Here is a 25,498-nt window from a genome sequence, read left to right as displayed (position 1 = left end):
CTTATTATACTACCTTGGGGAGTGGCTGTCAGGTGACTGCAGATATATATATTTAAAGAAACTTTATTTAGAATTTCGATAAGAGTACAAGCAACAAACGAACGGATAAAAAAAGATAATAATACAATTTTCAACAAAAGATGTCCGTCCGTCCGTCCGTCTGTCCGTCCGTCCGTCCGTCTGTCCGTCCATCCGTCCAATTGTTTTGAAATGTATGTTCTTAAATATTACTATCATACCTCATTATTTATTTATTTATTTATTTTTAATGGTCATTTTCTTGCAGTCGTAGAAGACAACTACACAAAACCAGAAGATATCTGATTTATGTCTTTCTTTATTGTCTTCTACAGATTAAACGTTTTTTGCTTTCAGTGAATGAAAGCATAATTTAAAAACCACTATTTACTCAGCATATCCAATGTTAAAATTAGGTTAATAATCTAAAAATTAATATACTGTTTGTCAAACATTATTTAGTTGCCACTAATATTCAGAAAATATCTGCTATGTGAAAGATACATTGTTAGATGTCTTTGGGCTAATGGATAACTTGTGACTTTTGACTCTCAATAAAAGCAAATTAATCATTGACTAGCTACACATAGTTGCATTTAACCAAGTTTGTCAGTTGAGCAAAGCACAATTTTACTCAGACAGAAGCAGTGATACATCTACTGGAAAACTCAACATGGCAGCCAGTACAGCTACAGGTCTGAACATTTGTTTTTCTAACTGTATTAATATCTTTGTTTTTTATTACACAACAATCCTAAACAATGAACCATAACTCTTTAACTGCATTGGATTTGTATGATCATTTTCATGTGTAATACACGCTGCAGTAATTGTTCAGGGAGGGTTTGCATACTATAGTATGTTATAGCATATTTTAAATATAGTGTATTTTTCTGAAGTACATTTTTAGTATGCCATCAAGTGGGAATAAAAAAATTATGCTTGGTACAATTTCTAAAACTATATTTTTTCTAAATTATACTTTAAATTCTAATAAAATATATTACTAAAATTATACTTTGGATAATCCTTTTTAAAATACACTTTGCATGTATTTGTACAAACATGTTTTAAATATACATTTTAAAAATATATTACAAATATATACAAACAATACTTTTCTGAAGTTGTACTTTTGGTAAAATAGGTTTTATGTATATTTTAGTAAACGTTACTAAATCTCAAAATAAATACATGTCAATAATATTTGTAAGTACTTTGTAAATAGTGTAATAATTATATTTCAATGAAACACTTTCAGTGTTTACATACATGCTGCTCTATGCTAACAAAATATGCCTTACTATTAAGATGCCATGGTAATATGTTACGATTTTGTTAAATAACCCAAAAAAAAAAAAAAATCATCCTTATAGTGGAACTTGCTGGAATGTTGTTTAACAAAGTAATAAATATTTTGTTCATGCCTCAAAAACATCAAATGTTGACAGTTTAGTGACAGAGGTTCTAGTAAAACATTACTTGTTCTTAGCACTAAATTTAGAAGGTATCTTCAGTTTTACATCTTTCCTAATATGATCTGTTTTTCTCAGTTCTTTAACTAAAACACGGAAGCTATCTTTACCCAATCCATTTTCAGCAAGAATAAGCAGGAGTTGCTAAAATGAATGCTTTTTGCCAATATGCTTGTGCACAACCAAAGTAACAGTGATCACTGAGTAACTTGGCAACAGTTCACCTCGCATAAGAAGCAACGTCCCTCATGGAGAAAAAATTACCTTTGGGGGTGCCAAAGAATGTGTAACAGTTTAAATACTTTAAGAGAGAAGCAAAACCCAGGAGAAAAAGCAAGTTGTTCTCTAAAGCTTTTTTATTTTTATTTTTATAATTTATCAACATTTTAGTTATAACAAGGTATTACAAAGTAAAGTTATTTTTGTTTTTCTTTTAACATACAGCCTGGAATTCCATTGGATTTACCACAGATGTTCCCCCAAGCCACAGTCTCAGTGTGGATGCTGCAGACATTGCTGTTGTTGTAATTTACTTTATTATAGTCATGGTGATTGGAATCTGGGTAAGATGAGCCACAGAATATTTACACACCTAAATGTTTTATTTATTTGTTTGTGTGTGTCATTCTGGCAGTTGTAATGGTTTTAATGGTATTGTTGTTGAGATAACTTTCAGACTTTAAAATCTTCCAGTTTTCACATGAAAACAAATTCTATTGTCTTAAGAAACAAAAACAGTTGTGCTCACAAGTGTTCAGGTTTAATTCTGCTTAGTTCTATAACATATGGTTCAAACAAATTTTTATGAAATGAACTAAGGTGGATTAGTATTCTTGGGGCGTGCTCCGGTGGCGTAGAGGTTAGCGCGCCCCACGCCTGGAGGCCCTCAGTCCTCAACGCGGCCGTCGCGGGCTCGATTCCCGGACCCGACGACATTTGCCGCATGTCTTCCCCCCTCTCTTTCCTCCTTTCCTGTCAGCCTACTGTGAAAAAAGGGACACTAGAGCCCACAAAAAGGACCCCCTGGTGGGGAAAAAAAAAAAGGTGGATTAGTATTCTGATACTAAAATAAATCCCAAATTTATTGAATGTACTGCACATAGTAGTATGTCAGTATATTATTTCTATGTCCTTAACTGTGTATTCACTCCTGACACTTTTGTTCCAATTTAAATGGATCAGAGTCGGTCTGGACTTTTTGTGCAGATGTGAATACAGTCAAACTAACCCTGGTGCTGACCAACAACTAGACTGAAACCCACATTTTGAGGTGATGTCAGTCTGCTTTCAGAGGGGCCAGTTGAGGTGGCTCGGGCATCTGGTCAGGATGCCTCCTGGACGCCTCCCTGGTGAGGTTTTCCAGGCACGTCCCACCGGAAGGAGGCCCCGGGGAAGACCCAGGACACGCTGGAGGGACTATGTCTCTTGGCTGGCCTGGGAACACCTTGGGATTCCCCCAGAAGAGCTGGAAGAAGTGGCTGGGGAGAGGGAAGTCTGGGCCTCCCTTCTGAAGCTGCTACCCCCGCGACCCGACCCCGGATAAGCAGAAGAAAATGGATAGTTAAAGCCTTCTTTAGTTCTGCTGGTATAAATGACTAAAAGTGTTGTGGAGAAAGATCCAGGGCACAGATTATGTCCTTGACTCTCGCACTGCACTCTGTTTTCTTTCATGTGGGAAATTATTCAAAGTCCCCTCAAGTTTTATTTTTATTGTTTTAAATAACAGCCAATATTGACAGAGTATGGCATTATCTAAAATTACACTAGTCAAACGCAATATGATAAACAACTACTCGGCAAAAGTCAGCCTTCCTATGTTTACTTTGTAGTGTGTCCTGGCACCCCCAACCAGGAAGAAAAACAACCACCATGGTGGACTGTACTATGTATCGAGTTGTTTATGTGCTGGCTTGGGTGGAACAATAACTTCAAAATTGTAAGATACGCTGCATTACTGTTAGCATCCATGTTTACTTCCACAAACACTAAGCACTACTTCTTTTTTTATGGAATGCGAGTTGGCAAAACACTGAGAATGCTCTTTCTGGTTTTAGAGAGGGCGTCCTCTACTGCGTATGCGGAACACTTTCAGGTTGTTTGCAGTTCACATTGGAATACATACATACAAGTCGCATATATTTGGAAGCATAAAAGGCCACGGCACGATTTGACAAAAAAATTGAAATTGGGTCACTTCAGGGTGCAAGGTGAACATAGCCCATTTTCTCTCTATATCCCCCCCACTCTCATAACCCACTTCCTGTCTGACCACTCTCAAATAAAGGCCACTAGAGCTGGAAAAATATATTACTAATCTAATATATATCTTTTTGTTCAACAGTCATCAGTGCAAGCTAATCGGACCACTGTGGGGGGATATTTTTTGGCTGGTCGTTCCATGACATGGTGGCCAGTAAGTATAAACATTTTAATGAATAGGTAGTAATTGTTCCTTTCTGGCTTGCTCATATTGTAAATAAGTTGAAAACATGGAAGTTTCTATTTTCCTGTTCTGCTTATGATATTAAACACAAGTATTATTTTAACACCTCCTACTACTTCCATACAAACTTTATACATTTTGCTTCACACATTTTGCTGGAACCTCTGGAAATGATGATACAAAAAGAATTTTACATAAAATATATGGACATGTGGACAACCTGACCATCCTCTTCATAAGACTGTCTTAGATAAACAAAGTGTCTTCAGTCAGAGGCTTCTACAATTTTGCTGTAATACAGACTGCTACATAAGATCCTTCCTGCCACACAGCAATTGCCATTTTGCAATAACTCTTTGAAGAGTCCTGAATAAATCTTAGTTACAACAATTAATTTACCTTTGGGATCAATAAAATATTTTTGAATTTGAAAAACTGAGAAATCATAGACAACTGTGCCTACAAAATGCAAATTTGCTCATTTATTAACAGCACATAAAACAAAATGTTCATCAATCAATCAGTCAAATTTTATTTGTGTAGCCTTGTGGTAAACTGAGGTTACTCTTACCTAAATAAGTCCAGAACAGGCTGGTGTCTATTTCGGCTCATTTGCTGGTATCAAGCTCATAGGTTCTGCTCTGCTGGCGGCAAAACAGGGAGGAGGCAGATGAAAGCTTGTCGAACTTTATTCCTCTTCTTGGCAAGGCGATCAATAAGATCCATTCCACAGCTTGAGTCTCTAAAAGCAAACACACTCTGCTCTTCTTCCCGTGCTCCTACCCGTTGCTCTCTACCGCCCCTCCTAGGGAAAGGCTGGGCCTGTAACACTACCCCCACTCTGGATGATGTTTAAACATATTTAACATTACTCCAGCAAACATAACCGGTTAGAACAAATTCCCCAAACTCTAAACTAGAACATTTCCTCAATGATCTAATGCGGACAGAGTTTACAGTGTTACAAGACAATACACCTGTAGAATAAGAAGCAAAAGTCAACTAAAAGAAAAATAATACTAGTAATAATCCATGCATGTGAACATCTAGCTGCTGACCCACTGACCAAATCGGTCAGGGGGTCTGCGTCTCCTTTGTGGTCTTTGCTGAGGTCCTGTTCTTTGAAGAACCAGCGGCCGCTGCTCCTCCACAGATTCCTCAGTATCAACTCCTTCCGGTAGAAACTGGCACGCTTCGTTCTGAATTTGATTATCTCTGTATGAAACCGAATGGGCAAGCAGAGACTGAGATGGTTGATCCATAGTTGATTTCTCCATCTCTGAAAAGCCATTCCGTGTTCCACATCCTAAGAAGCATCGACCACTGGTGGATGTACCTCAACTGATGCTGGGCTATGAGTGTATTGCAAAAACCAGCTATTGTCCAACAATGTTCTGGTGTAATAAGGCTTGAGCTTATCATGATGAACTACTTTAGCTCGTGACCTTGGGCCCTTCTTGATACAATAAACAAGGTCATCCAATGTTCCAGTGACAAAATAGGTACCCTCGTAGGAAGGGAGGAACTTTTGTATTCTGTTTCTCACTCTCTTGGTGCCTTTAATCAGGAGCCAAACGGCTTCCCCAACCTTATACTGCAATTTGTGCATGTTTTTATCATACTGGCTTTTTGCTCGCTCAGAAGACCTACCCAGCCACTCCTTGGCCAGTTGATGGGAGAGTTGTAACCTCTCTTTCTCTTGCATGACACACTGTGGAATGTTGGCACAATCATTGTCAGTGAGAGGAACAGCAACAATCAGTCAAATCAATCAAATTTTATTTTAAAGCACATACATTCACTAATCAGATGCTTAGAACAGATAAATGTGTGGATGTGCCAAAACTTCCTCCAGCTGAACAAAAACAAAACTGAAGTTATTATTTTTGGACCTAAAGAGGAAGAATCTAGAGTTATAGATCTAGAGTCATAGATCTAGAGTTATAGATCTAGAGTCAGTGCACAGCTTCAGTTATTACAACTAAAAACCAGCGATCAGCCCGAAACCTGGGAGTAGTGATGGACTCTGACCTGAACCTTCAGAGCCACATAAAGACAGTTACAAAGTCGGCCTTCTGTCACCTGAAAAACATTTCCAGGATTAAAGGACTAATGTTTCAGCCAGATCTAGAGAAACTCATCCATGCGTTTATCTTCAGTTGTATTGATTATTGTAACGGCGTCTTCACAGGTCTGTCCAACAAATCAATCAAACAGCTACAGCTGATCCAGAATGCTGCTGCTCGCTTTCTGACTAAAACCAGGAAGATAGAGCACATAACACCAGTTTTAAAGTCTTTCCACTGGCTCCCTGTCGCTGAAATAATAAACTTTAAAATACTGTTGTTAGTTTATAAATCACTGAATGGTTTAGCACCACAATACATTAAAGATCTGCTGCTGTTGTATCAACCTTCCAGAACTCTCAGGTCTTCTGGTTCTGGTTCTGCTCTGCATCCCCAGAACCAGAACCAAATGAGGAGAAGCAGCATTTATTATCTATGCACCAAAAATCTGGAACAAACTTCCAGAAAACTGTAAAACAGCTGAAACACTGACTTCCTTTAAATCTCAACTAAAAACCCACTTGTTAAGAGTTGTATTTGAAACGTGATCAATTACAAATTTATTGACGGAATCTGACTTGATGTTGTGTTTTTAATGTTGATTCTATGTTGCATTGTGTTTTTCAGTTTGATTTGATGTAAAGCACTTTACATCAAATGTATACAACAGAATCAACAATAAAAACACAACATTAAGCAGCAGCAGCATTCTGGATCAGCTGCAGCTGTTTGATTGATTTGTTGTATAGACCTGTGAAGACGCTGTTGCAATAATCAATGTGACTGAAGATAACTGAGCCTATCAATCTGAGCCAAGATTGATAGGCTCAGTTATCTCTCGACCAAACAGCATCATATTATGCGTGAATCCAGTAGAGCTGTGCTTGGTGGCCAGGTAAGCCATAAGTGCATATGGAAGCATCAGATCCCCCTCCCAGTGGCATCACTCTGCAGTGATTGTGCATGGAGAATATATCCTCCAATAAAAAACAAAAGAAAATCCACTTGATCAGACTGGCAATCAATAAATTCAATTAAGCTAACTACAATGTTATTGTTCCTCTCTATTATATGATTTTACTGACAGATTGGAGCCTCCCTGATGTCAAGTAATGTTGGCAGCGGTTTGTTCATTGGACTTGCAGGAACAGGAGCAGCAGGAGGCATTGCTGTTGGAGGATTTGAATGGAATGTAAGAAGCACAACTCAGAAAACAAAGTAAATTGTTACATTAGTCTATTCAACAATCACATAAAAAAAAAAAAATTAATCAAAACAAGCTGATAGTTAATCAAGAAATATTATGCAACAAAAAAGAGGTAGCATGTTAATAGTTTCCAAACTATATATATATATATATATATATATATATATATATATATATATATATATATATATATATATATATAAAATGCAGTTTTCACCTAAGCCCTATATCTAGATATATATCTAGATATATATAGTCAGTGTAGGGACTTCAGAACTGGTGTGATGTGTCCACCTGTCTCATTCCAAAGACTCTGCAAGATCTATATGGCCACTCAGCATGATGATGTATTCCAATAGATTGACTTTCATCAGGAACAGATGGGTGCCCAAAACAGTGCTGGGCTCGTCTCTTCATTGTCATTATTCTGCAAGAGCACATCTCTCTGAAACAGATGGATTGGTTTTTATATCAGGACCGACAGGTGATTCCTGCTGCACAGAAGGCTAAGGTTTTGTCAGATATGCATAAAGGACACCAAGGACTAACAAGGTGCTGGGCATTCACTAGGATGGCAGTGTGGTGACCAATCATCAGTGCTGAGATTAAACAGAAGTGTCATCTAGCAAATTCTGCATTATAAACAAACCAACCCAGAGGCGTCAACCTCTCCTTACATCAACCCTACCAGAGGGCCCCTGGCAGCGCATGGATGCAGATCTGTGAGAATTTGAGAGATAGAATTAACTGATTGTGATCTACTATTAATCCAGAGACATTGAAAAAGCTTGCCTACCTTCCATATCTAGCCATGATGTTATCAGTCAACTCAAGGGCATGTTTGTGAGATGGGAAATTCCATTGGAACTGGTCAGTGATAACGCAGTTTTTGTCTAGGCCCTTTTACCCTCAGGCGAATGGGGTGGTTCAGACTGCTAAAAACATGGGTGGGTCAGGCTTCTTCAAGAAGCAGCCTGACTTGTAGCACATCTTGCCCTGATGTGCTACAGAGCAACCCACCTCCAAGCCAACACACAGCCTGGTGATTGACCGGATCAGCCACAGTCACCTACTTCCCCTGTGGTACCGACCAGTAGCTTTCCACCTGAGGTCAGTTCTGACCCCACGGCCGGAAGCCCTGTTCAGAGACAGTCGTGCCCAGAGGTGGAGGGATCAATACCATTTAAAGGTTCACATGTTACATCCAGGGGAAGAATAATCTGAATTCCTTTCAGATACAGAGACACTTAGTAACTAAAAGTCCTCTACTTCACATGTTTTAGTTCAAAACATTTCTAGGTTCAAAACCTAGAGTTCAAAAATGTATTAAGTTTACTCTACTTATAAGTCTAGATTGACAAAGCATAATATTTTTGCATGCTACTTTTTAAAATTTATGTATAAAGGCAATTTGATTTTGTTAAAAATTGGTAAATTGACATTTGAAATGAATTAGTTAAGAAATGTATTCATTTATTCAAAAACAAAACAATTATATATAAAAAAATCGACAAATCAAAAGAATGAAAGGTAAGGGCAGGTGTAAGATTTTTTTCTTCTTTCTGCTAATGGTTAGGGTTAGTAAATTACACTGGAACTCTGTACGGACTCACATTTTATTGGTGTTGGAGTCTTAGGCAGTCTATCAACCGTAAAAACAGACTTTTAGATGTGTTTTATTTGATTGATAGGAACAGCAACTATGGAGTTGTTTACATCATTAAACAAATCCATAATCCCTACGTTGCTGCAGACTGAGGGCAGTCTACCTCTAGCTTAAGTTTTTCTGCAAGGTATCCATGAAATGTTAAGCATGCATGCTTTCCTGCTGGAAGGGAAAGATGTAGTGATATGTCAAAAATAGGCTTCTGTAGCCCAGGGTGACTTATGAGCTTGCGCTGTACATCCAGTCACACTATATATATATATATATATATATATATATATATATATATATGTATATATATATATATATATATATATATATATATATATATATATATATATATATATATATATATATATATATATATATATATATATATATATATATATATATATATATGTATAAAGCGGAGTTCTACAGGCTGCATGAGTTGTCCATGTTTACGTCTTCATGAAGATAGCAGGCTATGACAGGTCTAATTGATTTAAAGTAAAAATTTGTCATGTTTGGAATAATTTATCTTTTACCTTTGGTATTGATTTGAGTTCAATGAATGCAGCAGTGATAAAACATATCAAAAATGAAATTATCTTAATAGGCAGCATGGGTCCTGGTGGCTCTGGGTTGGATCTTTATCCCTGTCTACATCTCTGCTGGTGTGGTGACCATGCCTGAATACCTGGCCTTGCGTTTTGGAAACCGTAGGATCCGCATATACATGTCTGTTTTATCCCTGATTCTCTACATCTTCACAAAAATATCAGTAAGACACAGCTGTTTACTTTACAGATGCTTACATGGCTGATCTTTTGTCAGAAGTTACAGCGCTGTAGAGTCTCTGATCATATGTGCATTTGTCAGACAGATATGTTTTCAGGAGCATTGTTCATCCAGGTGTCACTGGGCTGGAATCTCTATCTGTCTACAGCCATATTGCTGTTGGTTACAGCTGCTTACACTGTGGCAGGTGCGCACACACACACACACACACACACACACACACACACACACACACACACACACACACACACACACACACACACACACACACACACACACACACACACACATACTTACACACAGATTAAGATGTCAATTTTAAGTCCTACTGTATGTCATGATGTTGAAAAATTGGCCCCAAAGTAGTAGCTGAGTTTACAGACTTGATGGGAAAATGATGAAAATAGGAACAAAACCAAATCCAAAAACATCCCACCAAGAATCACAAGGAAACTCAGAAAACCACAAAGGGCTGACAGGAGTAGACATGAGGAGCTGATGAATAATGGGAGAAAGTGAGAGGCTTAAATACTGGGTAGAAAGCAAGACAAAACCAGGGCTAATGAGCTAATTGAATGCAGGTGAGAATGGTGAGAAGGCGCCAGGCTGAGGGGCAGGGCGAAGGTGGCTCAGGAAACTACATAGATATACAAGAGAACACAAAAGTATGAAGGACATAACATAAGGATCTGAAAATAATTCTAACATTAAGCTAAAAGAAAACATAATAAAGTAGAAAAAGACAAAGACAAGGGGAACTATGAAAGAACCAAAACAGAAACAAGGAACACAGAGCTAAAGAAACTAGAAGGACTAAACAAAGAAATAACCTACCTAGAATCATTAAAGAAAAATGGACATAGATTCAGACATAATATATAAGGACACCCAAAGCAATGGTGGCCAAAGTGGGTCCTAGAGGGCTGGCATCCTGCATGTTTTAGTTCTCTCCCTGGTGGTAGGCCTTCTAACAAATCATCATTGGATCCAGTTGCGTTAAACCAGGGAGAGAACTAAAACATACAGAAGGGAGGACCTCCAGAACCCACTTTGGGGACCATAACTTGTGACCATAACTAGAAACACTAAAAGAGAGGCTAAAATAAGGAATAACTAGAAGGACTAAACAAATAAATAATCTAACCAGAATCACTAAGGAAACATAGACATACAGTCAGACCAATAGGAACAACTGAACCTAGGTTAACAAATAACTAAGAAATTAACATAACTAGAAACACTATGAGGGTCGGAAATAAGGAGAATAAGAACAATACAAATCTAACCAAAATAAGTTACCTCAAATAACAAAACTGGAATAACCCTGAAAGGAAAAACTAAAATGAAACTGAAACACCAAAAAACAAAATCCCCAACCCAAAACACAGAGTCCTGACACTGTGGTTCAGTTTAATGAATTACAATTCAGTCAAATTGGAGTCAGACAAGACAAGTTCTAATCCAATAATAAGCTCTTTATTAATATATACCTATACTTGTTTGGGAAAGTCAACAAATGGCTTGATCCAAATGTAAGTATTCATCAACCTGCACAAGTCGACTCAACATAATTATTATTATTTACTGATAATGGGGACCCAACTGCAATTGCTTTTATAGGGTTGAATAATGATTAAATTATTTTCACAAAACGTATTACTCAGTGCGATACAAACTCAAATCTGTATATCTGTAGGTGGTTTGGCAGCGGTCATCTATACTGATGCACTACAGACCTTGATCATGGTTGGTGGAGCCCTTTCGTTGATGTTCATGGGTAAGATGAGCACTCCTGCCTCTCACTACATGCTGTTTATTTGTAATAATTATAGTGCGAAATAATGCATGCAAAAGATGAGCTCATTTAGCAGATGTCTTATGTGAAGACAAAGTTATTTTTAAAGAGTGCTGCATAGTATGTGATTCAGAAAAGTTATTGTCTTTGTATAACTTTGCTATCTGTATTTTTTAGCTTTCATTAAGGTGGGCTGGTATGAGGGCCTTGTAGATCGCTACATGTCAAGCATTCCCACAGTGACAGTTGAAAACACGACCTGCCATATTCCTCGTCCTGATGCATTCCACATGTTCAGAGATCCTGTGTCAGGAGATTTACCTTGGCCAGGGTTAATTTTTGGCCTTACTGTGCTGGCTACATGGGTCTGGTGTACTGATCAGGTAACATCATCTACATTCCTACATAGCTGACGTTCATAGAGATGTCTTGTTAAGGGACGCTTTAACAAGTAGCAGGTGGTGGCATGGTGTGTAGATGGTTGTTGTAGGACCCAAACGCAGGAGACAGAGGCGTCCAATGAATTAGAAGATTTAATAAAAGAATATGGAGAAACAAACTTTCAAAAATCCAATTGAGCCACGGCAAAAACACAAAAACAAAAATCCCTGGAAAGAAAAGTAGCAGGGGGGAACATGAGAAGAACATGAGGCAGAACGAGAAACTGATGGGAGTAGATGTAAAGATCTGGCAAGTAATGGCTGAAAATGAGAAGCTTGAATGCTGAGGAGATTGAATGCTAAACAAAAGAACTAGCAGAGCCCTGCTCTCTGATTGCAGGGAATCCCAACATCTACTGTCTAAACTCTAAAAGACTGCTTTTTATTACATAGAAAAAGCAATAATAGAAATAAAAAGAGATTATAAAGTTTAAAATCTCGACATGAAAATAAGTAATCAGAAGATCAATGAAGTAAGAAAATAAAAATCAGACGTTTGATGATTGTTTAATGGTGAAAGAAATATGATTCTAACTTTATACTGATGCATGTTTGAACATGTAGGTAATTGTTCAGAGATCACTGTCAGCCAAATCCTTGTCTCATGCCAAAGGAGGCAGCGTTTTGGGAGGGTACCTAAAACTGCTGCCCATGTTCTTCATTGTGATGCCCGGCATGGTAAGCCGAGCACTCTTCCCAGGTAATTCTGTGTGCTTCTCCGTGCTAAACTTTTATGCCTTACACCTGTTTTCTTCTTCTAGTCAAGAAGACCAGACATTGGACAATTAGTTTTAGACATGAATGTACTGAAAGAGGTTTTAGACATGAATGTGCTGGTAGTTGCTCAAAGATTAAATTGGATTCCATCAGTGGAAGTGAAAGTTAATTTAGTTAAGTTGGAAAAAACTACCATTATCAATTTAATATGTAATGTTCATGCAAATATCAGTATATTTCCTCTTCTCTGTTGGTAGATGAGGTTGGATGTGTGGATCCAGCACTGTGTCAGAGAATATGTGGAGCATCCGTTGGCTGCTCTAACATTGCTTACCCCAAACTAGTGGTAGAATTAATGCCTATTGGTGAGTCACAGAGAAACACGTGCACCTCAGATACTGTCTATGACTTCAACATGTCACTGAGATAACTTAATTTTATCAAATGTTTTTGTGTTTAACAATCAACAGTATAAAAAGTCAAGCAGCTAGAGAATCTGTGTGTGATTGTCAAGAGGAGGATATGAGACATCAAACCCAACAATATAGATAACATAATGAATACTATTAAAGTCACCTGGGCCTCTATTACACCTCAGCAGATCCCCTGGCTCATTGTGGATAGGATTTACTCCATGCCATGCTGCATGTTGCCAAGCTAACCCATTTAATACCAAGTTTTTTCCAGATATAAAAATATTCAGGTCAGATGTAATTGGTTGTTCTTTGAACTAAACAATAGTAAATACTTAATGTGTAAAATATATATGAAAAAGTGTAGAGTCAAATTTCAATATAATGCTATTGTGCTCTTTAGACGTTATCAAAGGTCAATCATAAGAAGTTTACTGGGAGTGGGATGATGCATGTACAATTTAGAAACAGCCATCCTAAACAGTCACTTAGTTTGCTTAGCCTTGGGCCAGACCTGCTACTGGACATTTGCACTTTAATTTCTTTCCTTTCTCAACAGGGTAATCTACATATTTGTCTATTTAAACCATGAAAAGTAGATTAACACAACTTGATCAAGCATTCTCTTTTGACGTTGTCTGTGTAAGCAGTATTTACTGCAGAATTATTGAATGTGCTACCGAAGCCCAGCCAGTCAAATAATTCTGGCCTGACGGCGACAAAAAAAATCTTTTAATGAGTAATTTGATAATACATTAGCAAGACAAAAAAATCTGTATGACTATTTATGATTTGTTAAAACAGTCAGAGAGCCTTTAGCCTTATTTACTTAAAAGCTTATTCTAAATAAGATGAATTTGTTTTTAAAAGACATTGTGTGAAGTAACAAGTACCTAACTGAAGTACTTGTATTTGCACTTGGCATAGAAAAAAAAATCAACATCAGGACACCCCTACTATATATATATATATATATATATATATATATATATATATATATATATATATATATATATATATACACTCAACAGAAATATAAATGCAACACTTTTGTTTTTGCTCCCATTTTTCATGAGATGGACTCAAAGATCTAAAATTCATTCCAGATAAACAATATTGCCATTTCTTTCAAATGTTGTCTGCAAATCTGTCTAAATGTTTGATAGTGAGCACTTCTGTTTTGCTGAGATAATCCAACCCACCTCACAGGTGTGCCACATCAAGATGCTGATCTGACATTATGATTACTGCACAAATGTACCTTATACTGCCCACAATAAAAAGCCACTCTCCATCCATCCATCCATCCATCTTCTTCCGCTTATCCGGGGTCTGGTCGTGAGGGTAGCAGCTTCAGAAGGGAGGCCCAGACTTCCTTCTCCCCAGCCACTTCCACCAGCTCCTCCTGAGGAATCCCAAGGTGTTCCCAGGCCAGCCGAGATACATAGTCCCTCCAGCGTGTCCTGGGTCTTCCCCGGGGCCTCCTTCCGGTGGGACGTTGCAGAACACCTCATCAGGGAGGCGACCAGGAGGCATCCTGACCAGATGACCGAGCCACCTAACCTGGCCCCTCTCGACGTGAAGGAGCAGCGGCTCTACTCTGAGTCCCTCCCGGATGACTGAGCTTCTTACCCTATCTCAAAGGGAGAGCCCAGCCACCCTACGGAGAAAACCCATTTTGGCTGCTTGTATCCGCGATCTCGTTCTTTCGGTCATGACCCAAAGCTCATGACCATAGATGAGGGTGGGAACGTAGATCGACCGGTAAATTGAGAGCTTCGCTTTTTGGCTCAGCTCTCTCTTCACTACGACGGACCGGTACAGCGCCCGCTTGACGGCAGACGCAGTGCCAATCCGTCTGTCGATCTCCCGCTCCCTTCTTCCCCCATTCATGAACAAGATCCTGAGATATTTGAACTCCTCAACTTGGGGCAGGAACTGACAGCCCGTATCAAGGAGAAGGCACTCTACCCTTTTCCGGCTCAAGACCATGGCCTCGGTTTTGGAGGCACTGATCGCCATCCCAGTCGCTTCACACTTGGCTGCGAACCTCTCCAGCGAGAGCTGCAGATCACGTCCCAATGAAGCCAAAAGGACCACATCATCCGCAAAAAGCAGAGATGCAATCCTAAGGCCACCAAAACAGATGCCCTCAACACCTGGGCTGCGCCTAGAAATTCTGTCCATAAAAGTAATGAACAGGATCAGTGACAAAGGGCAGCCCTGGCGGAGTCCAACTCTCACCGGAAACGAGCCTGACTTACTGCTGGCAATGTGGACCAGACTCTGACACCGGTCATACAGGGACCTGACAGCCCGTATCAAGGAGCCCGGTACCCCATACTCCCGGAGAACCCCCAACAGGGCTCCCCGAGGGACACGGTCGAACACCTTCTCCAAGTCCACAAAACTCATGTAGACTGGTTGGGCGAACTCCCATGCACCCTCCAGGACCCTGCTGAGGGTGTAGAGCTGGTCCAGTGTTCCACAACCAGGACAAAAACCACACTGCTCTTCCTGAATCCGAGGTTCGACAATCCGACGGACCCTCCTCTCCAGAACCCCCGAATAGACCTTGCCAGGGAGGCTTAAGAGTGTGACCCCTCTGTAATTGGAGCACACCCTCCTGTCCCCCTTTTTGAACAGGGGGACCACCACCCCGGTCTGCCAATCCAGGGGAACTGCCCCTGATGTCTATGCGATATTGAAGAGTCGCGTTAACCAACACAACCCTACAACATCCAGAGCCTTGAGGAACTCCGGGCGGATCTCATCCACCCCCGGGACCCTGCCACCAAGGTGCTTTTTGAACAACTCAGTGACCTCGACCCCAGAGATTGGAGAGTCCAACCCAGAGTCCCCAGACTCAGCTTCCTCAATGGAAGGCATGTTGGTGGGATTGAGGAGGTCTTCAAAGTACTCTGCCCATCGGCCCACAACATCCCGAGTTGAGGTCAGCAGCACACCATCCCCACTGTAGACAGTGTTGGTGCCGCACTGCTTCCCCCTCCTGAGACGCCGGATGGTGGACCAGAATCGCCTTGAAGCCGTACTGAAGTCTTTCTCCATGGCCTCTCCAAACTCCTCCCACGCCCGAGTTTTTGACTCAGCAACCACCCGAGCCGCATGCCGCTTCGCCCGCCGATACCCATCAGCTGCTTCCGGAATCCCACAGGCCAAAAAGGTCCGATAGGACTCCTTCTTCAGCCTGACGGCTTCCCTCTCCGAAGGTGTCCACCAACGGGTTCGAGGGTTTCTGCCACGACAGGCACCAACACCCTTGTGGCCACAGCTCAGATGAGCCGCCTCGACAATGGAGGCATGGAACACGGTCTACTCAGACTCCATGTCCCCCACATCCCCCGGGACATGTTCGAAGTTCTGCCGGAGATGGGAGTTAAAACTCCGCCTCACAGGGGATTCTGCCAGATGTTCCCAGCAGACCCTCACAACACGTTTGGAATGCATAATAAGTGATGCAGTCCTAGGAACAATCATGGTTCCACAGCCTGTGGTAGATTTCAGCATGTTGGTATTTTCAACCTTCTTAGACAGTGCTATTTATTAGTCAAAGGCTTTATTATTTATCTTAAAAAATTGTGATCTAAATTTTGATGTGTGTTATATTTATGTACTTCTCAATCCATTTTTAAATAGTTCCCCTTGACAATGCAAATGTTTTTTTTTACAGGTTTACGTGGTCTGATGCTGGCTGTAATTTTGGCTGCTCTGATGTCATCTTTGACATCAATTTTTAACAGCAGCTCCACTATATTTACTCTGGACCTTTACCACAAAGCAAGACCAAGAGCTTCAGAGATGGAACTTATGATTGTTGGAAGGTAGGAATTAAAATTACACATCAAATCCAGAAGGTAAATTTGGACAAAAGAGATGAAATGTCATCATCTAAGTCAGGGGTCACCAACCTTTTTGAGACTGGGAGCTACTTCACAGGTCCAGAGCAACATGAAGGGCTACTTGTTTGATACAGACATAAATTTTCTTGGCTCAGCCTTTATAACAATAATACATATATGTATATATGATTACATGCTGCCTGATCATATTAATATTATGGACTCCTCACAATACTTATCAGTAAGGACAGCTATGGGTAATTGCTATTATGTGATCAGATGTTCTTAGTTCACAGAGTTAGAAGTTTGATTCTCTTTTGGAGCACTTCTGTGTGATTCTAAATTGCCCACAAGTGACTGAGAGTCTGGATTGTTGCAGCTGTACAGCTGGACACGCCGCATCACTGAGTATCTTGAAATTTTCTTTTAAATAAAAAAAGGAAAGAATAGTTATTGTTTTATTATCTAACCCTCTTTACTATAAGCACAATTTTGGAGAAAAAATATATTTTGTGTCAAAAGATATTGTACACACAGCGGTGTATGGTCTGTAAGGGGGGAGGTGAGGCACACCAAAGCCAAAATCTTATTGGTCAGTTTGCTTTTGTTTATTTCACGGGTTGGTGTTTTTCTGTCAGCTAAAAATGAATGAGTGGAGTTTGAAACTCCTGTAGTTCTAAGATCCCGCCTGAGCTTTTTACAGTGTGCGGTTCTGGCGGGTCACCGGTTTATTAGCTTTTTTTGTGGTTTCGTGAACTGAACAGATGACAGGTCACCCGCTGGCTGACACCAGCAGATGTCGAAAAAAGAAAGGTCAGACAGATCAGAGAGTAACACAAAACTATCACTGCACCTGACCTGCAGGAGCACAATTACCTCCCCACTGCGCAAAAATCAGCACAAACCATTTTTTTGTCAGACGATGTTAAATAATAAAGACGTGGAAGCGAAGCCTATATACCCGTGTGGTTCACGGAAAGAGGAGAGTGTTGATCACAGTTTCTGGTGGTGTCAGAGGTCCAGAGGACGAGAAGGTGAAGCTTAGGAAGAGCGGCAGATGTCAGCCGACAAGGTGACCATCAGCTCTCCAGTTCAGGAAACATCAAAGAAGCTCATAAACCGACGACCCGCCAGAACCGCACACGGTAAAAAGCTCCGTCGGGATCCAAACGACCGCTCTTAGAACTACGGGAGGTTCAAACTCCTGTCATTCATTTTTATCTTACAGAAAAAGCGCTGCTGCCCTCTGATAAAATCCTGCAGGCATCTACGCATAGTTCTGAACTTTAACCATAGGAAAGAGTTTTATACATAAAGCAATTTATTTTCAATGTTTTTATCATTTTCTTTTTTAAAACTCTAAATATAAACTTATTACTTCAATGTAAAAACATCAAATGAAGTATTTTCTTTGACAGTGCTGCCTAATGACAATGGCTATTTTTAGAATTTACTCTATGGGCGACTGACAAGGTCCCGCGGAAACGGGTGCCCGGGGGCACCGCGTTGGTGACCCCTGGTCTAAGCTATCTTTCTGTTAGAAAACAAATTTTCTCCCTACATTCAATACTTTTTGCTGCACAAACAAATACTCACAGTCCTAAATGTTTACTTATGCACCCAATGTCAGTGACATGTTGAGTTACATGATGAGGTGTGTGTTGATATAGTATCAGGAGTAATGTTATTATTTATTTATTTTTTTACATTCTTCTATAGGCTTTTACTGATATAGCTTACTAATCAGTTCAACTAAAAGAAATCAAATGGTTTATTATCTGTCTGGTGCCCAGGAAGATCTTAGGCATGCTGGATCACACCTTAACGTCAATTTGACTTCAACTGAAATGCCACAATAACAACACTGTCTATGTTCAGGATTTTCGTCCTCGTCTTGATGTGTGTTAGCCTGTTGTGGATTCCAGTTGTCCAGACAGCCAACAGTGGACAGCTTTTTGAGTACATCCAATCTGTGACCAGCTTTTTAGCACCACCAATTACTGCTGTCTTCATAATGGCAATCTTCTGGCCTCGGGCCAATGAGCAGGTATGTCCCTGACAGATGTACACATCAAACAAATAATCTCAAATGGCACTGAAATGATGTTAACTCAGAAATTTCTATTCCGGTTCTCATTTACTGATGCTTTGCATGATTCTAATGTGTTTCTTTTGTAAACCCTTTGACTCAGCTTTGTACAATCTAACTTATCTAACCTCCACAACAAACCTTTATAATGTCATCTTTGTAGAATCCTCCTCTTGTCCTGGCAGGGTCGCAGATGGGGGCTGGTGCCACAATCTCCAGCAGTCATCAAGAGATGGGGTACATTCTGGATAGGTTGCTAATCTATCGCAGTAGGCATGTGCAGAGGTGGGGATGGAGAGGGCATGAGTCTGCGTCTTTTTGAGTGTCCTTATTTGAGTCTTCTTTTATTCCAATAATTTATTCATGAGCTGGCAAAGACTATGAGGTCAGGGAATATGTTTTGTCTGTATGCAGATTAGTTTGTGTCTTGTTACAGCCTGTTCTCCCAAAAATAGTCTCTGATAAAGTGGTATTAAATATGTCAGTCTGAGTGTTCGCTAGTCGGCCCAATCTGTCACAAATTTGTCTGCCTCACACAAAAAGACCTGCAAACCCTCAGCAACCTCAACTGGCTAAATGATGAGGTTATCAACTTTTACATGAACCTTTTGGTTGAGCACAGCAAAGAACCAAACCGGACGTTAGTTAATACATTCAACACATTTTTCTACCCGAAGCTGCGGAGCAGTGGCTACTCTGCTGTCCGCCACTGGACCAAAAATATGGACGAGCTCCAAACAGTAGAAATCCTGTTATGATTCCAAATAAATCCAGGACACATCCCCAGGGTATCCCTGCAGGACAAGTGGGCTCTCCTCTGCCCAGTCTTTGTGTTGAGAAAATTTGATCAATTGCATTGAGAGACCATTTAACCAGATCCATAATTTATAGATTTGGAGGAAAGAAAGAAAGGCTCCAAAAAAGCAGCACAAAAACAGAGCAAGCAGGGTGAAAATGAGTAGGAAGGAAATGAGTATTAGATTAATAGGTTCTCCTAATTAGGAGAACCTATTAAGTTAAAAGCTTGCATTTTTATTAAGCAAGCTTTTAGCAGGGGTAAGTGACAGACAGATTAATTATCAATGATTACAAATTAAGAATAAAAATTTAAATTATTATAAACCACCTTCATTCTATCCTGACTTCTTTCCCTAACCTGTGTCATAATTTACTGAGCGAGGTTTGGGGTGTTCTTCAACTCATACCCAGTGATGAATGATTCCGGCAACAGAAAACTTCAATGTCCTTGGTCAGAGTCTTTGTCTTTGTACGACAAAATCCTCTTCAGAATAGAAGCAAAGCAGAATTGGTTGTTGTCTTTCGAACTCAGAGATCTTCATCACACAGTGACCTTTGTCTTTTCCTCAAGTCTGTTGCAGTAGCCTTGAGATCTTTGGGTTAAGGTGGAGTCGAATCAGGAACCAGGGATGAGGGTTGATGGGTCCCTTCTAGCAGTGCAGAGTCTCGACTTCCCCGTAACTCCAGGATGTGGTCCTCTGCTGATCTCCTGTCTGCGTCCTCTTGTTGCCTTGACTTCATCACCGCAGACTAAGAACACTTCTTCCTCTTTTCATGGGTTTTTACATTCTCTCATCCCATGGTTGTGTATGGGGTAATGGCCTACGTGACTTCTTGAACGTTTGATGGCTCTGTGGAAAGCACCAAATCGTCTCACAGCAGTCAACCCCTTTCTTACTTCCCCTTTTTGCTCTTTGACCACTGACCATCTGGTTTTACTTCCTCAATCTAGTTTCAAAGAAAACACTTTACTTCCTCTTTGGAACTCCCTTGCCTCCCCACTCAGTTCTAGCCCTGACTTCTGCTCTAACAGCATGTCACTTCACTTCACACAATGTTATTACTTCAGTTACAATTCTATTGCCATGTTCGGCTCTAATCTTCTGACCCACATGCAGACTCAACAAGTCCAAGTTAGAAGAAGGGAATTTATTAACAAAAGATCGGACAACAAAGACAGGTCCACGTAGCGTCTCGGGATTATGACAGCAATGCGCGAACAGCGGCACCTGGAACAGAGCGGTGTTACTGGTGGTCTGGGGTGAGTGCTCCTTAAGCAAATAGAAGCCGCTTACTTGTAAGGCGGTTCAGGTGAACCGTGGGGGGAAGGTTGTCCTGGATCCCGTGTGGAGTTTTGGTGAGGATAAAGTGAGCCGAAGGTCCAGATGGAGTCAAATGATGACTGGGAATGGGCGGGGCAGGCAGGCAGGTTCCTTGCAGGAAAGAGACTCGGTAGGTGGAAACAAAGGGATCACTCCAACTTGGAAATTTCCTTGATGAAACCTGGATAGAGCAACACAAGACTCAGAAACTCTGATAGCAAGCTCAAAGACTAAACATCAGCTAAAACTAGCAGACAACGAGAGAGAGCCAGAGAGACTACCGGTAGCGTTAATCCTCCAGCAGTGGTTGAAGGATCTGCATCTCCTTTGTTTCCACACTCTGATGAGGCTGATGATCTCCACGTGCGTCGACTGCCCTGGCTCCTCACCAAGATCCTCGCTAGAGAAGATGCGTTACTCTCACACACACACACACACACACACACCCACGCGCACGCACACACACACACATGCACACCGGTTCCTGACATCTATATGCTGTATGATCATCATAAATCATTAAACATAATTAACCTGTTTTAATTCAAACATCTGCGACAGACTGGCGACCTGTCCAGAGTAACCCCGCCTCTTGCCCGGAACTTAGCTGGAGAGGCACCAGCAACCCTCCCGACCCCATTAGGGACAAGGGTGAACAGAAAATGGATGGATGGATAATTCGAACTTAACTTCTTATAATAATCTTCTGAGTTTTAATTCTATTCACCATTTATTCATCATGTTATTCATTTCTTAATCTGCTTTTCATTACATCAACTCTTTGTATAATCGTCATTAAATCAAAGTACAAAAAAGTCCTTATTTTTATAATAATTGAAAAATCAAAATACAAGAATACAATTCTTATAACCAATCAGCAATTAAAATGCAAGATATATATATTTGTTAATTATCAGTAAATCAACATGCAAGATCACTTATGTCTCTCAGGCCTTTATGATCTGTTTTCTGCATGAACCTGGAAAGATTTTACCACTCTATGCCAACTTTCATGACAATTGCCAGCTGTTGTTCGGCTCGCACCGGTTCCAGACTGTCCTCTGTCATTTTGTCACTTTCTCACTCTGCTGTTTCTGAAAATGTAGAACTGTTGGCCAGCAGGTTGCTGATACAGTAGCATCTTAAAGTTTAGTTCATTAAGCCGTTCAGTGTGGATCTTAGCTGAACGAACGTAAACATTTCGTTCAGCTAAACAGTTTCTTAGCCTTCCCTTTAAGCAACTGTTTCTTCTGTAACTATGTAAGTACAATATTTAAACAGGACAGAATGTAAATACATTTTACATTTTTTTCAGATTGGTATCTAATGTATTTGTTGATCTGCATATTTGTTTCCTAGGGGGCATTTTGGGGTCTGATGACAGGCCTGGTGATAGGACTGGTCCGCATGATTCTGGAGTTCTCCTATACAGCACCGTCCTGTGGTCAGCCTGATCATCGGCCCTCTATTTTAACTGATGTCCATTACCTTTACTTTGCTCTCATTCTACTGGCTCTTACATGCCTAGTAATTGTTGCTGTCAGCTTGTTGACTGCTCCAATACCAAAAGAAAATGTAAGCTGCATTTATTAATTTTATTTTTAGATGTGAACACTGAAGATGCAAATAAACAACATTAAACGGGACATGTACTGTCTCCAAAAGTTAGCAGCAGAGAGTTGGAACTCAAATGTCCCCAGTTGATGACAGGAAGTTGCACAGGACAATCAATCATGTACACACTCACCATCATCATCAGACAGAATAAGCCACTGGCTCAAATGACCCCTGGTCAAATTGCACAACTTACCCTATACCTGCCATTTCTTCTTTTTTTTATGTCCGCAACTAAAATGGTATTTATGACCTCACGTTGTAGCTCATACATAGCACAATTGATATATAAAGCAATTAAAAAAAAAATCTATTATAATCTAAACACAATTCTTACAAAACTCATAAAACACTAAATTTACTTTCAAGAGTGAAAGAGAGTTTTTGAGAAATGAAAGTCTAACCACTTTATGCATGAAGTTATTTCCTTCACAAGTTTCATTAAAAGCTGCCTATACTATTTGGAAAGTTATAATAACATGCTCAATGTTTTTACAGTTTCCTACAAACAAGGGATAGCTCAACTTAGTCCCTACCTCCCTATATCCCAGTTAATCCTGGTTATGAAAAAGTGCATTAAGCTCAGTTTATTACTCAAATTATTTTCAAAAGTTTCTATCGAAGATCATCTGCATTGTTGGTAGTGGTCTCTCTCATTTGTCTCCTGACAATACTCCATAGATTCTCTACTACGGGATTCAGGTCAGGCCGGTCTGCTGGCCAGTAAAGCACTGTAACACCAGGGTTATTCAATCAGCCTTTGGCAATTGGGCCGATACCAAGCCCTGTTGAAAAATTAAATCAGCACCTCCATAAAGCTTGTCAGCAGAGCGAATCATGAAAATGTCCCAACAGTCAGCTGCACTGACTGTGGACTTTAGAAAACACAGCGAATGGCATGGCCCCACAGATTCTGGAGGTGGGACCCACAACTGGATGCTCCAACTATTAAATTTGGACATTCATATTTTTTTCAAAATGGGACCTGTTTATGTGGTAAAATATAAGCCTTCTTTCTTTCCGACTCAACTTTTAACTTTGAGTTTATCCCACTCCAATAAAGGATAAAATACTACAGACAAATAGAGGAAAATAGTCTGTCCTTGTTCTCTGGCTCAAGCAGACTCCAGCACTTTGATGTAAAGAAATGTTAGCACAACATTTTTATGATGTTAAACTTTTTTGAACAATATTTGTAAAAGGAAATCTTCCAAAAATGTCAAGCTTCTTAATTGATACATGTAGTAATTTATTGCAGGTGTTAAAACAGAAACCTGCTCTAAATATCTTTTGTTCAGCTCATTTCTCTCTGCTTGACCTCTCCTGTGCAGCTCCACAGACTAACCTGGTGGTCCAGATTTAATCTTGAGCCTCGCATCGACCTCACAACTCCTGAAAGGGTACCAGATCCAGAGAACTCTGTTAGCTCTGAGACTGAACAGTTTCAACCACCTACATGGAAAAGAGTTGCTATGTGGCTCTGTGGCCTGAGTAGTCCAAGCTCACAATCTGCACCACCAAATACACAAAGTAATGATCTGAACCTTCTGCATGAGAAACCTGTTTGGAGGAAAGTCTGCAATTTTAACGCTGTGCTGCTTCTGGCTTTTAATGTGTTTCTCTGGGGATATTTTGCATAAAGTTGTGTTTAGAACTTGTAGCATGTTATCTCAGTATCTGTGGAGGAGTTCTCTCTAATGTAAAGACACATTGTAAGGTGGAACTAAGATGATTTTCTTGTTTCAACAAACTAATATGTGAATGTGATGTTTCAATATTCAAATACTTGATGAAAAGCTGAAATTTATGATTGATAAATTCAATGTATACAGACATTAAGAATCAAATCAGTTCTATAGATGTATAATAACAGTATGATTTACAATCCTCATCAGAAGTAGTACTGATCATATTTGGTTTGAAAGTCCACCTTGAAAATAGTTTTTAATAAATTGTGAGACCAAATCAAATTCTCCTCCATCTGCCATTGTGGGCATAAAATAAAAATAAATTTGCAAGTCTTAATGTGTGCAGAGCAGATTGCTGAGGACTTCAGACGTTATTGTGGACCTTCTAGCTCCCCTGTGAGGAGAATTGGACAGCTGACTGATTAAAAAGGACTATTAATTGCCAGATAGTTTAATTAATGTAGGCTTACTTTACTGATTTAGAAAGTCTGGGCATATTAGATTGCTCCTGTCAACGCATAGACACATCTGATTTTGTGAAACATAGACATGTATGGGAATTTGTGCAGCCAAGAAAAACATTACAAGCAAAGAAAATAGACTATTGGAATAATTTTTTATTGGTCTGGAGTAATATTCTAATTCTGAATGCCATGTATTTAGTAGCTGTAAGCACAAATGCATAATTAACAAAAAAATAAAGGCTTTCAAACACCCATCTATGTGTAATGTATCTATATAATCTGTTTCACTTAAAGCTCCAGAAATAAATGGTTATTGAAAAATGATCCCAATTTAATCAATGGGACTGTATTACTGTTTCAGAAATTTCACATAAAAGCCAATTAAATAATGATAATGCACTTTATTTAAAAAGGAATAATGTAAGGAGCCCTTGCCCTCAAAGTCATGCGCTGTACCAGATTTTAGTAAAAAAAAGCTAATTTTCATCTGCAGGCTAATTTTTGGGAACAGTGTATTGTATTTTAAAATACACTGTGTTTAGTGTTTTCTTTTGTAGTTTCCACAAATTCTTCAAGGTGCTGAAGCTTCGCCTAAAGTGGTAAGTTTTTTTATTTACTTTTTTTGTTGTATTTTTAAGATTCT

General features: G+C 39.7%; 1 protein-coding gene across 4 annotated transcripts; it reads left to right on the top strand.

Annotated features, from left to right (window-relative positions):
• Positions 1-606: 606 nt before the first annotated feature.
• Positions 607-25,100, top strand: slc5a9 (solute carrier family 5 member 9). 4 transcript variants are annotated; one of them, XM_044128951.1, is made up of 14 exons: positions 607-713; positions 1,938-2,056; positions 3,835-3,906; positions 7,090-7,194; positions 9,474-9,638; positions 9,737-9,842; positions 11,352-11,432; positions 11,628-11,833; positions 12,455-12,590; positions 12,865-12,972; positions 16,712-16,862; positions 18,759-18,927; positions 22,449-22,664; positions 24,035-25,100. In XM_044128951.1, the coding sequence occupies exons 1-14, from the start codon at positions 692-694 to the stop codon at positions 24,341-24,343; spliced, it is 1,965 nt and encodes a 654-aa protein (XP_043984886.1). In that variant the 5' UTR covers positions 607-691; the 3' UTR covers positions 24,344-25,100. The 4 variants fall into 4 exon arrangements, with proteins under 4 accessions (XP_043984886.1, XP_043984888.1, XP_043984890.1 ...); XM_044128953.1 differs by lacking the exon at positions 12,865-12,972; XM_044128955.1 differs by lacking the exons at positions 22,449-22,664; positions 24,035-25,100 and adding an exon at positions 19,133-19,347.
• The last annotated feature ends 398 nt before the right edge of the window (positions 25,101-25,498 follow it).

This window comes from Gambusia affinis, linkage group LG10 (assembly GCF_019740435.1).
Source record: "Gambusia affinis linkage group LG10, SWU_Gaff_1.0, whole genome shotgun sequence".
Taxonomy (NCBI): Eukaryota; Metazoa; Chordata; class Actinopteri; order Cyprinodontiformes; family Poeciliidae; genus Gambusia; species Gambusia affinis.
Note: the sequence above shows the minus strand (reverse complement) of the source record. Positions and strands in the feature narration are given on the sequence as shown.